Genomic DNA, 11830 nt, shown 5'->3' with positions numbered 1-11830 from the left:
ATTTCAAGTGACACGGGAAAAAGACACGGAAAACTTCAGAACATCAGAAAAGCAGCGTGAACATTTCTGGTTAAAAATGAAAGCTCATCAACTGACAAACGGGAAGCATCACCATTCAAGTCAGCAGGAAGAGCCAAAGCTAGTTCACGGTTTACTAAACGGTGGGAACCTCTTTAAGTTATTCTTGACTGTGTTGGATTGACTTCTTTGATGCGTTGCAATATGGTAGGCCATTGTTTTGATGCTTACATCAGAAAAAAAATTAGTCATTAAATTTAAACTTGAATGGTATAAATATTTTTCAAAACCTTTTTCCTTTTCTTCATTTTTTGTCATTGGCTTGTATAATGCTTATTAGACCATTAGTTAACATTCATACAGTTGTCATGAATATTTTAGTTCTCCATGGCCTCTTAACAAGCGACTGTTTGCAAACCCGAGTCTATATTGATCAGGGGGTGGTGTTGAGCGTGAGATATGGTGCACAGTCTCTAGGGTCTGGGCAGAAGATGATGTCCCCATTTAATGCTCTAAAAATAGCCCTCTAAGCCATGATCTCAATGAGAAGAGAGGGACCGCAGGCACAGGCACAAGCCAGAGCCGGCCGCAGTCTTGCACACAGACAGTCTGGAAACAGGAGGATGAGATTACTGTAGCCAGCAGGAGAGGTCCGTCTGTGGGTTTGAAGGAGGCGGGCGTAGAGCATGGGTGGGCTTCAGCTTTCCAAAAACGAGTTCTCTCAGTTTTTCCCATATGCTCAGAAAAACAACCTCCTCGTGTGACAGGGGTCAGTCACACAAAAAAGTTATTTTTGACATTCCCTAATGTCATTGTTGTCATTCACCGCAGTCTTTCACAGCATAGGATGTCGCTTGTAATAAAGCCAGCTAGCCGTTGACTTAACTCTGTCGTTAACCCACATACTGCCTGATACAGTATAGTGCGGTACAATGTATCACAAAAACAAGAACAAAACAGAGCTCACCACAAAAGAGCACGACAGCTCCAGGCTTAGGGTGTCGATTAGCCAGATCAGTGGATTGGTCACTACGCTAGGAAAAAAAGCCCAGCCAATCAAGCAGGTCTGCAACCACTACAGACATTGAAGGGGACACTGACTTTACAATATGCACATTAATAATCAAGAGATTCTTAAACTTTTACGTTTTTGTCTACCGATCTTAAATATTTGTTTACATCCCTACAATCACAACCACTGTGTTTAGCTCTAGTCAGCTTATGGATACATTAAATACTGCAGAAATACTTCAAGATTTCCGTTTATTACCTTCTTACTCAATCTCACTTCCTTCAGACAGTTTCTTTGAGGTATTCTGCGGTATTGTAATGCAGTAGTTTTTAATTGGTGGGGTGTGACCCAAAAATGTGTTGCACATCATTGTACATCTGCACCGGCTGTGGAAGGGGAAGAAAATGAAAATGCAAAATGCAACTAACCACATATTCATGCAGAGATCGAATAGAAAACCAAATGAAGGGAAGAGTAAATTAATGTACATATTTATATATTTTGCCCAGTGTTTGTTCATCTGTTGAGCTGGAAAATCACAACTGTTGTCCATTTACAAAATTGCCAGTTTCCGGTCCAGTTCCAATTTACTTATGTTTTGAAAACTCAATTTATAATTAATGGTAGGGTTGCAGGAAGCAGGAGAAGAAAAAAAAACTATGCAAAATGCAACTAACCACATAATAGTGCATAGTTAAGAAAGAAAACAAATAGGCTCAACAACTCAAAGGAAGGAGAAAATGAATATATAATGTTCAATGATGTTCAAAATGTAAAAACAGGTAGAAATGAGTGTGTGAGCAGTTAAATGCCTCATATCGGACAATATGGTAGCTAAATAAATAAACGGCTATTTTTCACGTACCCTTAACTTTCTGTCCGATTTTACAAATATTTTTCTTACTTTTAGGATAAACAATAATGATATGATATCATAAAGAACTCTAGTACTCTAGGTTGCTGCTTTGATTTTAAAACAAAAAATGCATTATTATAGTTAAAAGATTTCACAACTGCACCACCCCCTAAAACAATGTTGGTAAGTGGTTCCTATCCCTGCGGCTTCCACCCTTATGTTCCCATACGTTCATGTCCCATAACTATCCTCTCCATAACCCTCGCTGAACCCAGGAGGGCTTGATTCCTCTAATGACAATCTGATAGGCCTGTTGTGGGTGTGTGAAGGAGGGACAAAAGGTCTCTGGGCCTCCACTCAGGGCCACTGGCTGCAGCTTCATCTCCGACACACTGACCGGGCTTGTAACAGCCCGTGGATAACAGGCATGTAACACAATATGACAAGCACGGATGAGGCAGACAGCAACACCCCGCTGTTTGGGTGAAAATGTGAGAAATGGAGGGTGAAAAACAAACCTCACATGACAGCTCTGAGTCTTAACAAGGCCATAACAGTGATTTGCAATTGTCTAGTGAACTTGGCCAAAGCACAGTGAAAAGTAGCACCTTTCATCAATCAATGATAGTTCGGTCATAATCAAAGGACATTTGAACTTCAGTTCTGGATTGAAAAGAGTGATATTTCAGTCAGTTTATCAGATGTTTGATAATGATCTACTGTGATAGCTTAAAATGCTGATAAATAGTACGTTGTTTGGCTCACCTCCGGTACGTCCCTGGCCCACCTGTACAGCAGGGTGCAGGCTGCCTTCATTGTTTAGCAAGTGAGGCAGATGGTGGTAGATATTTGGCACCTGGAGGGGCTTCCTGTGAGCCAACTCCTTCAACAACTTCTGTGTCTCATCTGTAAGAAACCAGGGTACTTCAGCATTGTTACAATATACATAAACTATGTAAAAAGAAAAAAAAATACAATAACAAAATTCTTTAAAACACTTATTGATCCTCAGTACTTAGAAGCAGGTGAGAGCAGTTTAAATACGTTTTCCAAAAATTCAAATCAAACAACACACCAGGCACAACTGCATTATCAAGTCTAGGACAGCTGTTCCTTGGAAACTTAAGCATCAATATTTGCTCTAAATTAATGTTTGGCTTGGGGTGTATGTGTGGCTTTGCCTTTTTGTCTGATTTTCAAATATTTTTTGATTCAAAGCTTTGAATGTTATAATTCACCTCATAGTTGGGTTGCTTTGGTTCAAGGCTTAGAACTTTTTTTTTAATCCCTATGAGAAAAAATGAATAGGAAAAATTCTTCCGGAACCAAGGCAAGTGAAAAAGTGAACAGGCACTGCTGCACTCTTTAATAACTTGTAGGTAAAAAAAAAACTGCTTGCTAATTAGAAAACAGCAAGCAGCTATACAAAGGATATATTTGTTCCCACTAATTTGTGGAAATTGTCATCCAGTTCACTGCATGACAGATAATAATAGTGACAATGACACACACAACTCTTTTGTGTACATCCACGTTAACGTCCAGTAACCTGAGAAGTTGGAGAGAGCATCTTTGCTGCCGTTGGTCTCTGCAATGGCATGTCTGAACTGCTCGAGGATGGCGTTGAGCTCAGAGGAGCGCTGGAGGGTTCGGTGCTCCGCCACACGCAGACGCTCCCTCAGGGCATGAAACTCCCTCTGATAGGCTACCAACTTTTCTACAGAGAGAAGAGGAGGGGTGGACAGAGAGACAGGCATAACGTGAGGCCAGAATCATGCAGTGCATGATTCATGTAAGTAATTTAAAAAGTAGGCTATAACATGAAAAACAAAAAATAGAAATGTTGCCACGGTAACTGAAATAAGTTTAATTTGAACTGTAAAAATTACTCAACCTAAAACCTAAATAAAATAATTTTAGTTAAATGGAAATATAAAAAAAATAATAAAAATGACAAATGCAAATAACAAATTACTAAAATGAAAATGAAAACTGAAAATATGAAAATAATATGAATAACACTAAATAACACTGCTAGGCAAGCAAAAATGAGAGGTACAATTAATACTAAATATTAATTATATTTCATGATGTTTGCAATCAACTAAAAATATTTTTGTAATAATGAAAAAAAAGTGATTGTCAAATGACAATACTTAACCAACATCAGCGGTAAGATGACATAAGTAAGTCAAATCATTGGAGAATATGTGAACAACTTACATTTACATACAAATAAAAATATGAACACAAATGAGAGCGAGAGAGACAGAGAGACAACAACACACAAACAAACAAACAAATGCACAACCCTATTCCAGCTTTTATTCGAAATTTCCTTTTCATATACCAGCCAAGACCAGGTTGACTATTCAAAATATCTGGATGTACTGATTAGTGAAACAATTTATAATAGTGTTTGCAACAGTACTTCCTGTATTTGGAGGCACTATTAGTTAAACCAGTGACACATCTTACCCACAGGGTAAACTTTTACAGATATATCTAGACCTGTATAAGATTGCTTGGACATAAAATTGATTTTGCTTACTATTAAAAAATTAAGAAGTAGGCTATTTTGCATAAAAAGCTGCATCACTTTTCAAGATCGTGTAAATGTAAGATGAAAATCCAATTGCCAAATGACAAAAATTTACAACAATTCTGTCATGACTAAATGGGTCCTTTAGAATATTAGGTGTTTTGCATAACAATGCTGCTAATCTAGAAAAACAGATCAACAAACATTAACATGAGATTGTCATAAGTTTGGGGCTATTCAAAAATAACCTCGTAAACATTAAGAAACTGCAGTACAACTGTCCATCATGTAAAGTCAGCAAAAGCGTTATTTTCAGGAACCAGACCTGTCAGCCTTTTCTTGATTGCATCAAAGTTTCCAAGAGATGGGGTTCCAGGAAGGTTATCTTTCTGCTGCTCAGCATGACGAGGAGCGAGAGAAGAATCGAGAGAGAGATAGAATGCGGTCTGAGGCAGTGTCAGTGGGAAGTGCCCTCTGCTAGAGCAGATTAGCTTTGGGTCACACCACCTTTTATTTGCAGACTCAACGTGCTGTGAGTCAGACCTCACCCTGAAACAAGACCTTGCATTTCAACAGGTCTCAGAGCTTCATGAAGCTCAATGTTTTGGTCTACATGCAATGGAGTCTGTGCTGGTGGTTTGTATCTGACTGAAGCAAAACCTTTTCGGTCAATCAACTTTGATTTTCTTTTGCAGATCCAAAAGCTCATGGTTCAATTTCTGTGAGGATTTTCATGTCCAATTTGCCACAAGAACATCAATTTGTGTCTGCGTAGAAATGTCAGACTCTCTTCATACAGATGGGAGCTGATCGCTTTGAACTTCTGCTATGACAGCTTGTTCGACCTCAGCAAGTCTCTCACAGGTTTCCTCTTGACCTCTCTTTTATCCTAAGCTTCTACATTCCCAGCAAGCTCTTCATCTTACCACGGAGGGGGTTTTGTAAGGATCCAGCATCTCAGCATTTCAGTTTCCCCTTCAGCTACAGTAGTGCAGGGGTTACATCCTGTGTTCTTGGCTTGCATTTCGGGTATCTTCCCTTCCCTTTATAATTCGATTTAAATGGGGGTTTCTTTAACTGTGGGCTCTTTTGGCAATGCTAACTCTTAAAATACTTTTTGCACTCTAACCAATTGGATCAGGGGCGCAAAAAACCTGATCAGGACATCCCTAGTACAAAGTGCAGGAACATAGTTGCTTGGTAAACCAGTTCTGAGTAGTAGATCTGTACAAGCAGATTAATGCATGCATGTGGTAATACTATACATCAAAATAAAACCATCTAAAGCCACATGGGGTCACAACAGTTCACTGTGCTCAATACTATATTACTGATCACGCTGAACTGTTACTGAACTCCTCTGTGGTTTGGGCAGGCAATCAGCCAATACTATAGGGAAACTCTCACATTCCCAAAGATAATGACTATAGTATGTTGGAGAGTAAAGGCACTCTATCCAACAATAACAAGAGCATCAAATTACACGCTTGTTAGCAGATCAGCTGCAGCCCTGGGCTGAGAGTTTGTTGAGGGCTGAATAATGTACAAGAAAGAATGGATGTGTACACATGCATCTGCTGCCATCCTTAAGGGCTTTACACAGCACACAGGATGAGAAAGGTGTTTTGGCTCAAAAAAAGAACACACATACTGAACTCATTTCAAAACACCGATCTATGTACACTGAGCTACATTTGGTTCTCAGTAAGTCAGTGGAGAAAACTGATTTTCTGTGGTCTTTTAAAGTAAATGGTTAAATATACAACGTAGACATAGACTACGATTCACAAGATTGGTGCCAGTATTTTTTTAATACTTAATACTTAATAGAAATTAATACTTTTATTCAGCAATTAAACTGATCAAAAAGTCATTCATAATGTTACAAAAGATTTCCATTTCACATAAATGCTGTTCCTTTGAACTTTGTTTAATCAAAGAATCCTGGAGGGGAAAAATTTGGTTTACACAAAAATGTTACGTAGCAAAATGGTTTTTAATATTTCACAATATTACTGTTTTTACTGTATGTTTGATTAAATAAATGCAGCTTTGGTGAGCACAAGGCAGAACGTCTTTCAAAAACATAAAAAAAAACATCTACTGACTTCAAACTTTTGAATAGTCTCACTTTCTCAACCCAAAGCTCCCTTCTCAGTACACTCAGACCATTCATACAGCAAAAACAGCTCCTTTTGGAAATTTTCATGATATTGACGTCATAACCTGAGCACTTTACTGCCTGTGTTTACATATCAATGCCTCTGCGGTATTTAGCAACTTCATCATCCTGAAGAACGACAAATGAAGCTAGCCAACTCAATTTAAACAAGTCTTACAGTTTAATAACGTGAATATCTTGTATGATGGATGAGACTGAGCTATAACCACATTACAAGTCTGTTAGTCCGAATCACAAAAACAGACTGGTATGATTTCAGGCAGACTAAAGCTTTTACATTACAAATTATTGTACAAGTCTGCCAAAATATTGGACTCATAGATATGATATTTTGGTCATTCTGCTGTAATTAAGACAAAGCTGCTTTTTTATTAACAGAAGCTGGGACATTTAATATATTTAATTAATTAACCAAATTTCATGTAATTTCCAGAACTTTATTTTCTACAATAAAAACAATAGTCACTGAGAAGGGAAAAAATACATATAAAAATGATTTTAGTTTGTTTCTTGACTTTTTCTAGCATTTTATTTTTAAATATAGAAAATAAAGATAGAAATATTAATATATTAATAACAATTGTTTGATTTAAACACTTTTTAAGTCGTCCTGCGGCCCCCTAATGGGACCGGGCCTCTTGGTTGACAACCACTAGTATAGATGACTTTTCTAATAAGTTTTTTACTGCAATCAGGCCAGCATCAGATTATAGCTAATTTTTCAAGGATCTACCAACCAGCCATGAAGGACAGTCAGCCCTCAAATCACCATTACCCTAGTGTCTGTCTCAACCACAGAAAGCCCATTCAATATCCTGACAGACTGCACAAAGTGCAGGAACATAGTTGCTTGGTAAACCAGTTCTGAGTAGTAGATCTGTACAAGCAGATTAATGCATGCATGTGGTAATACTATACATCAAAATAAAACCATCTAAAGCCACATGGGGTCACAACAGTTCACTGTGCTCAATACTATATTACTGATCACGCTGAACTGTTACTGAACTCCTCTGTGGTTTGGGCAGGCAATCAGCCAATACTATAGGGAAACTCTCACATTCCCAAAGATAATGACTATAGTATGTTGGAGAGTAAAGGCACTCTATCCAACAATAACAAGAGCATCAAATTACACGCTTGTTAGCAGATCAGCTGCAGCCCTGGGCTGAGAGTTTGTTGAGGGCTGAATAATGTACAAGAAAGAATGGATGTGTACACATGCATCTGCTGCCATCCTTAAGGGCTTTACACAGCACACAGGATGAGAAAGGTGTTTTGGCTCAAAAAAAGAACACACATACTGAACTCATTTCAAAACACCGATCTATGTACACTGAGCTACATTTGGTTCTCAGTAAGTCAGTGGAGAAAACTGATTTTCTGTGGTCTTTTAAAGTAAATGGTTAAATATACAACGTAGACATAGACTACGATTCACAAGATTGGTGCCAGTATTTTTTTAATACTTAATACTTAATAGAAATTAATACTTTTATTCAGCAATTAAACTGATCAAAAAGTCATTCATAATGTTACAAAAGATTTCCATTTCACATAAATGCTGTTCCTTTGAACTTTGTTTAATCAAAGAATCCTGGAGGGGAAAAATTTGGTTTACACAAAAATGTTACGTAGCAAAATGGTTTTTAATATTTCACAATATTACTGTTTTTACTGTATGTTTGATTAAATAAATGCAGCTTTGGTGAGCACAAGGCAGAACGTCTTTCAAAAACATAAAAAAAAACATCTACTGACTTCAAACTTTTGAATAGTCTCACTTTCTCAACCCAAAGCTCCCTTCTCAGTACACTCAGACCATTCATACAGCAAAAACAGCTCCTTTTGGAAATTTTCATGATATTGACGTCATAACCTGAGCACTTTACTGCCTGTGTTTACATATCAATGCCTCTGCGGTATTTAGCAACTTCATCATCCTGAAGAACGACAAATGAAGCTAGCCAACTCAATTTAAACAAGTCTTACAGTTTAATAACGTGAATATCTTGTATGATGGATGAGACTGAGCTATAACCACATTACAAGTCTGTTAGTCCGAATCACAAAAACAGACTGGTATGATTTCAGGCAGACTAAAGCTTTTACATTACAAATTATTGTACAAGTCTGCCAAAATATTGGACTCATAGATATGATATTTTGGTCATTCTGCTGTAATTAAGACAAAGCTGCTTTTTTATTAACAGAAGCTGGGACATTTAATATATTTAATTAATTAACCAAATTTCATGTAATTTCCAGAACTTTATTTTCTACAATAAAAACAATAGTCACTGAGAAGGGAAAAAATACATATAAAAATGATTTTAGTTTGTTTCTTGACTTTTTCTAGCATTTTATTTTTAAATATAGAAAATAAAGATAGAAATATTAATATATTAATAACAATTGTTTGATTTAAACACTTTTTAATGCGGCCCGCGGCCCCCTAATGGGACCGGGCCTCTTGGTTGACAACCACTAGTATAGATGACTTTTCTTTTTTACTGCTTACTGCAATCAGGCCAGCATCAGATTATAGCTAATTTTTCAAGGATCTACCAACCAGCCATGAAGGACAGTCAGCCCTCAAATCACCATTACCCTAGTGTCTGTCTCAACCACAGAAAGCCCATTCAATATCCTGACAGACTGCAGCCACTTTAAATGGATTAGCACATAAACTGTTGCACATCCCAGTAATCTTGTTATCTTTTCCCTTGCCCCTCCATTCCTGCCTCTCAGGCCTCTACCCAGATGTACATATAGAAAGTGCATGTGATGGATGGGCCAAAGTGTGTGTGCACATTCTCTGAATTTCGGTGATTAAACACATTGTGTTTCAAGGCACTTCTAACCTCTCTGTGTATAATATAGACGTATACAAAAGTCCCAACCTACTTTTAAAATCCATTTGGTGCTGCTGATTAAGCTTATTTTACTAAGAGCTGTTGATTCACTCACCATCATGAACAGCACTGTGGCTGCAGTAGAGTCATTCAGGTTCCTGGGCACCACCATCTCTCAGGACCTGAAGTGGGACACTCACATTGACTCCATTGTCAAAACGCACAGCAGAGGCTGTATTTCCTTCGCCAGCTGAGGAAGTTCAACCTGCCACAGGAGCTGCTCACACAGTTCTACTCTGCTGCCACTGAGCCGGTCCTGTGCACTTCAGTAACTGTCTGGTTCAGCTCAGCTACCAAATCAGACCTTAGAAGATTGCAGCGGATAGTCCAGACTACTGAGCGAATCACTGGTACAACCCTCCCCACTCTCCAAGAACTGCGCTCATCCAGAGTGAGTAAAAGAGCTGGCAAAATCATTCTGGACCCTTCACACCCAGGCCACTTCCTCTTTTTCCTCTTGCAGTCTGGTCAGTGCTATATACAGAGCTCTGAGCACCAGAACGGCCAGGCATAAGAACAGTTTCTTCCCTCAGGCAATCCATCTCATGAACAGTTAACTTGGCAATAAACGTGTAATACACACTATTTATACATTTATTTATTTAAAAACACCATACTTCTTATTTACATTTCCTTCCATTTGTACATAACATATCTGTACACAAAAATGGCATCTATTGTCTACTTGTATATTGTGTATTTTTTAAAATATTTGTTGTATATTATTATTTCTTATTTACTTATTCTAGTTTTATTATCTGTGTCTTGTCACTGTAATCTGTTCCTACTGTGGAATCTTCTGTCACCAAAACAAATTCCATGTATGTGTAAACATACCTGGCAATAAACATCTTTCTGATTCTGATTTAGGAGACAAAAAATGGACACATTGTCCAATCATGCGGTCAACCTCCCTGCCAACAGCATGTTAATGAAACGCTCTAAGGAAAATACTCTTAATCAAATAGGTTTTAAAATGGGGATGTTCCTTATGTTTTTCATTACACTTAAACATATTTGATGTGTCTTGATGCACAATATCGTATACCACTCTGGTCCATCCAGATACACATCTGCATCATAGCAATCACTGTATTTGACAACAGAAAACAGCATTAGCAACCCATTAAACTTATGCAATGTGACATATGCACTAGGGGTGCTCCGATCAGGATTTTTGAGGCCGATCACCGATCGCCGATCACAGAAAGCGGTATCTGCCGAAACCGATCACCGATACCAATCTTTTTTAAGCCTTCTTTTTATCATTTATAACTATTTATAGTAGGGATATAACGATTACCGGTTTGACGATAAATCGTGATAAAACACCCCACGTTACGGTTTCATATTTTAATTATCACTATAACCGTATTCGATTACCGCGATTTGAACAACTGAGGATAAATAAATACTGTACTGCACAGGGCGCCAGTGTGCGACCAAATGGGCGCATTTTGCAATATTTTTTTCTGCCGGTGCGACTAAATTTTGTGTGCGGTCGCACTGGCGCGACCACCGCATTGTTTAACTCATAAGCGCTGCATTTCTGTTGCATGTGAGAAACATCAAACGGCAAACGAAACTGAAAGCATAACGAAACCGCGCGACTCGTTTGAGCTGCGCAGCTCTTCGAGTGCAGAGCCTGGTTTATACTCGCCGCGTCAGCAGGAGCGCGTAGCTGCGTGCAGCAAAAATGACGCGAATATTGAGGAAACGATGGATAATAATATGCATTTATGGTGTAATTACTACATTTTTGTGTCAATCCATGTTCATATTTACTGCAAACAATGCGCTGTTACTTTAATTCAGGCTTGCAGCAATAGACTCGGTGCGGAAACTATCTCTGCACTGCTGTAGACGCACCGCTCCTGGAACGCACTGATGGACTGCAACAGTGTGCAGTGCCAGTGAACGCTTTAATTCGTTAACATGAGCGCTGAAAAAATACGCACCACGTATGCACTGCAAACGGAGTAATGTGAACCTGGAGTTATGTGTGTGCGCTGCGAGTGTGCATGAGCGCGCCGTCTCCTTGAGAGCGCGCGAGCACTGAATGGTTTAAACACTGGCAAAAATTTAAAAAGTAATTAAATTTATAAACTTTAGTGACGATGTGACACTGCCTCGATTGTGCAAGTGACAATTCCTGTCAACTGTGCAGCATGCAGCTCACTTATAGACAGACACGCTGTGTGGTGATTTGAAGCCATTCGCGTTTTTGAGAGAGAAAGAGAGAGAGCGCGTGCGGTGAATCACTCATGCTGTTTGTGAAATTACGTCTCACACAAGGTTTTCAAAT

At 38.5% G+C, this 11830-nt stretch overlaps 1 protein-coding gene across 1 annotated transcript in view; it reads right to left on the bottom strand.

The window, feature by feature from the left end:
- Window positions 1-2651: 2651 nt before the first annotated feature.
- The window catches only part of LOC107668362 (alpha-1,3-mannosyl-glycoprotein 4-beta-N-acetylglucosaminyltransferase A-like), a gene marked incomplete at its 3' end in the record, with an annotated part of 32911 nt that continues 23732 nt past the window's right edge, over window positions 2652-11830 (bottom strand). Inside the window, exons 3-4 of the mRNA XM_016460204.1 lie at window positions 3436-3603; window positions 2652-2792 (exon numbers count right to left, since the gene is read on the bottom strand). Coding sequence (XP_016315690.1) covers window positions 2652-2792; window positions 3436-3603 — 309 coding nt within the window. The remainder of the gene's footprint in view (window positions 2793-3435; window positions 3604-11830) is intronic.

The sequence above is a fragment of the Sinocyclocheilus anshuiensis genome, unplaced genomic scaffold (genome assembly GCF_001515605.1).
Source record: "Sinocyclocheilus anshuiensis isolate Anshui unplaced genomic scaffold, SAMN03320099.WGS_v1.1 scaffold1237, whole genome shotgun sequence".
In the NCBI taxonomy this organism is placed as follows: Eukaryota; Metazoa; Chordata; class Actinopteri; order Cypriniformes; family Cyprinidae; genus Sinocyclocheilus; species Sinocyclocheilus anshuiensis.
Note: the sequence above shows the minus strand (reverse complement) of the source record. Positions and strands in the feature narration are given on the sequence as shown.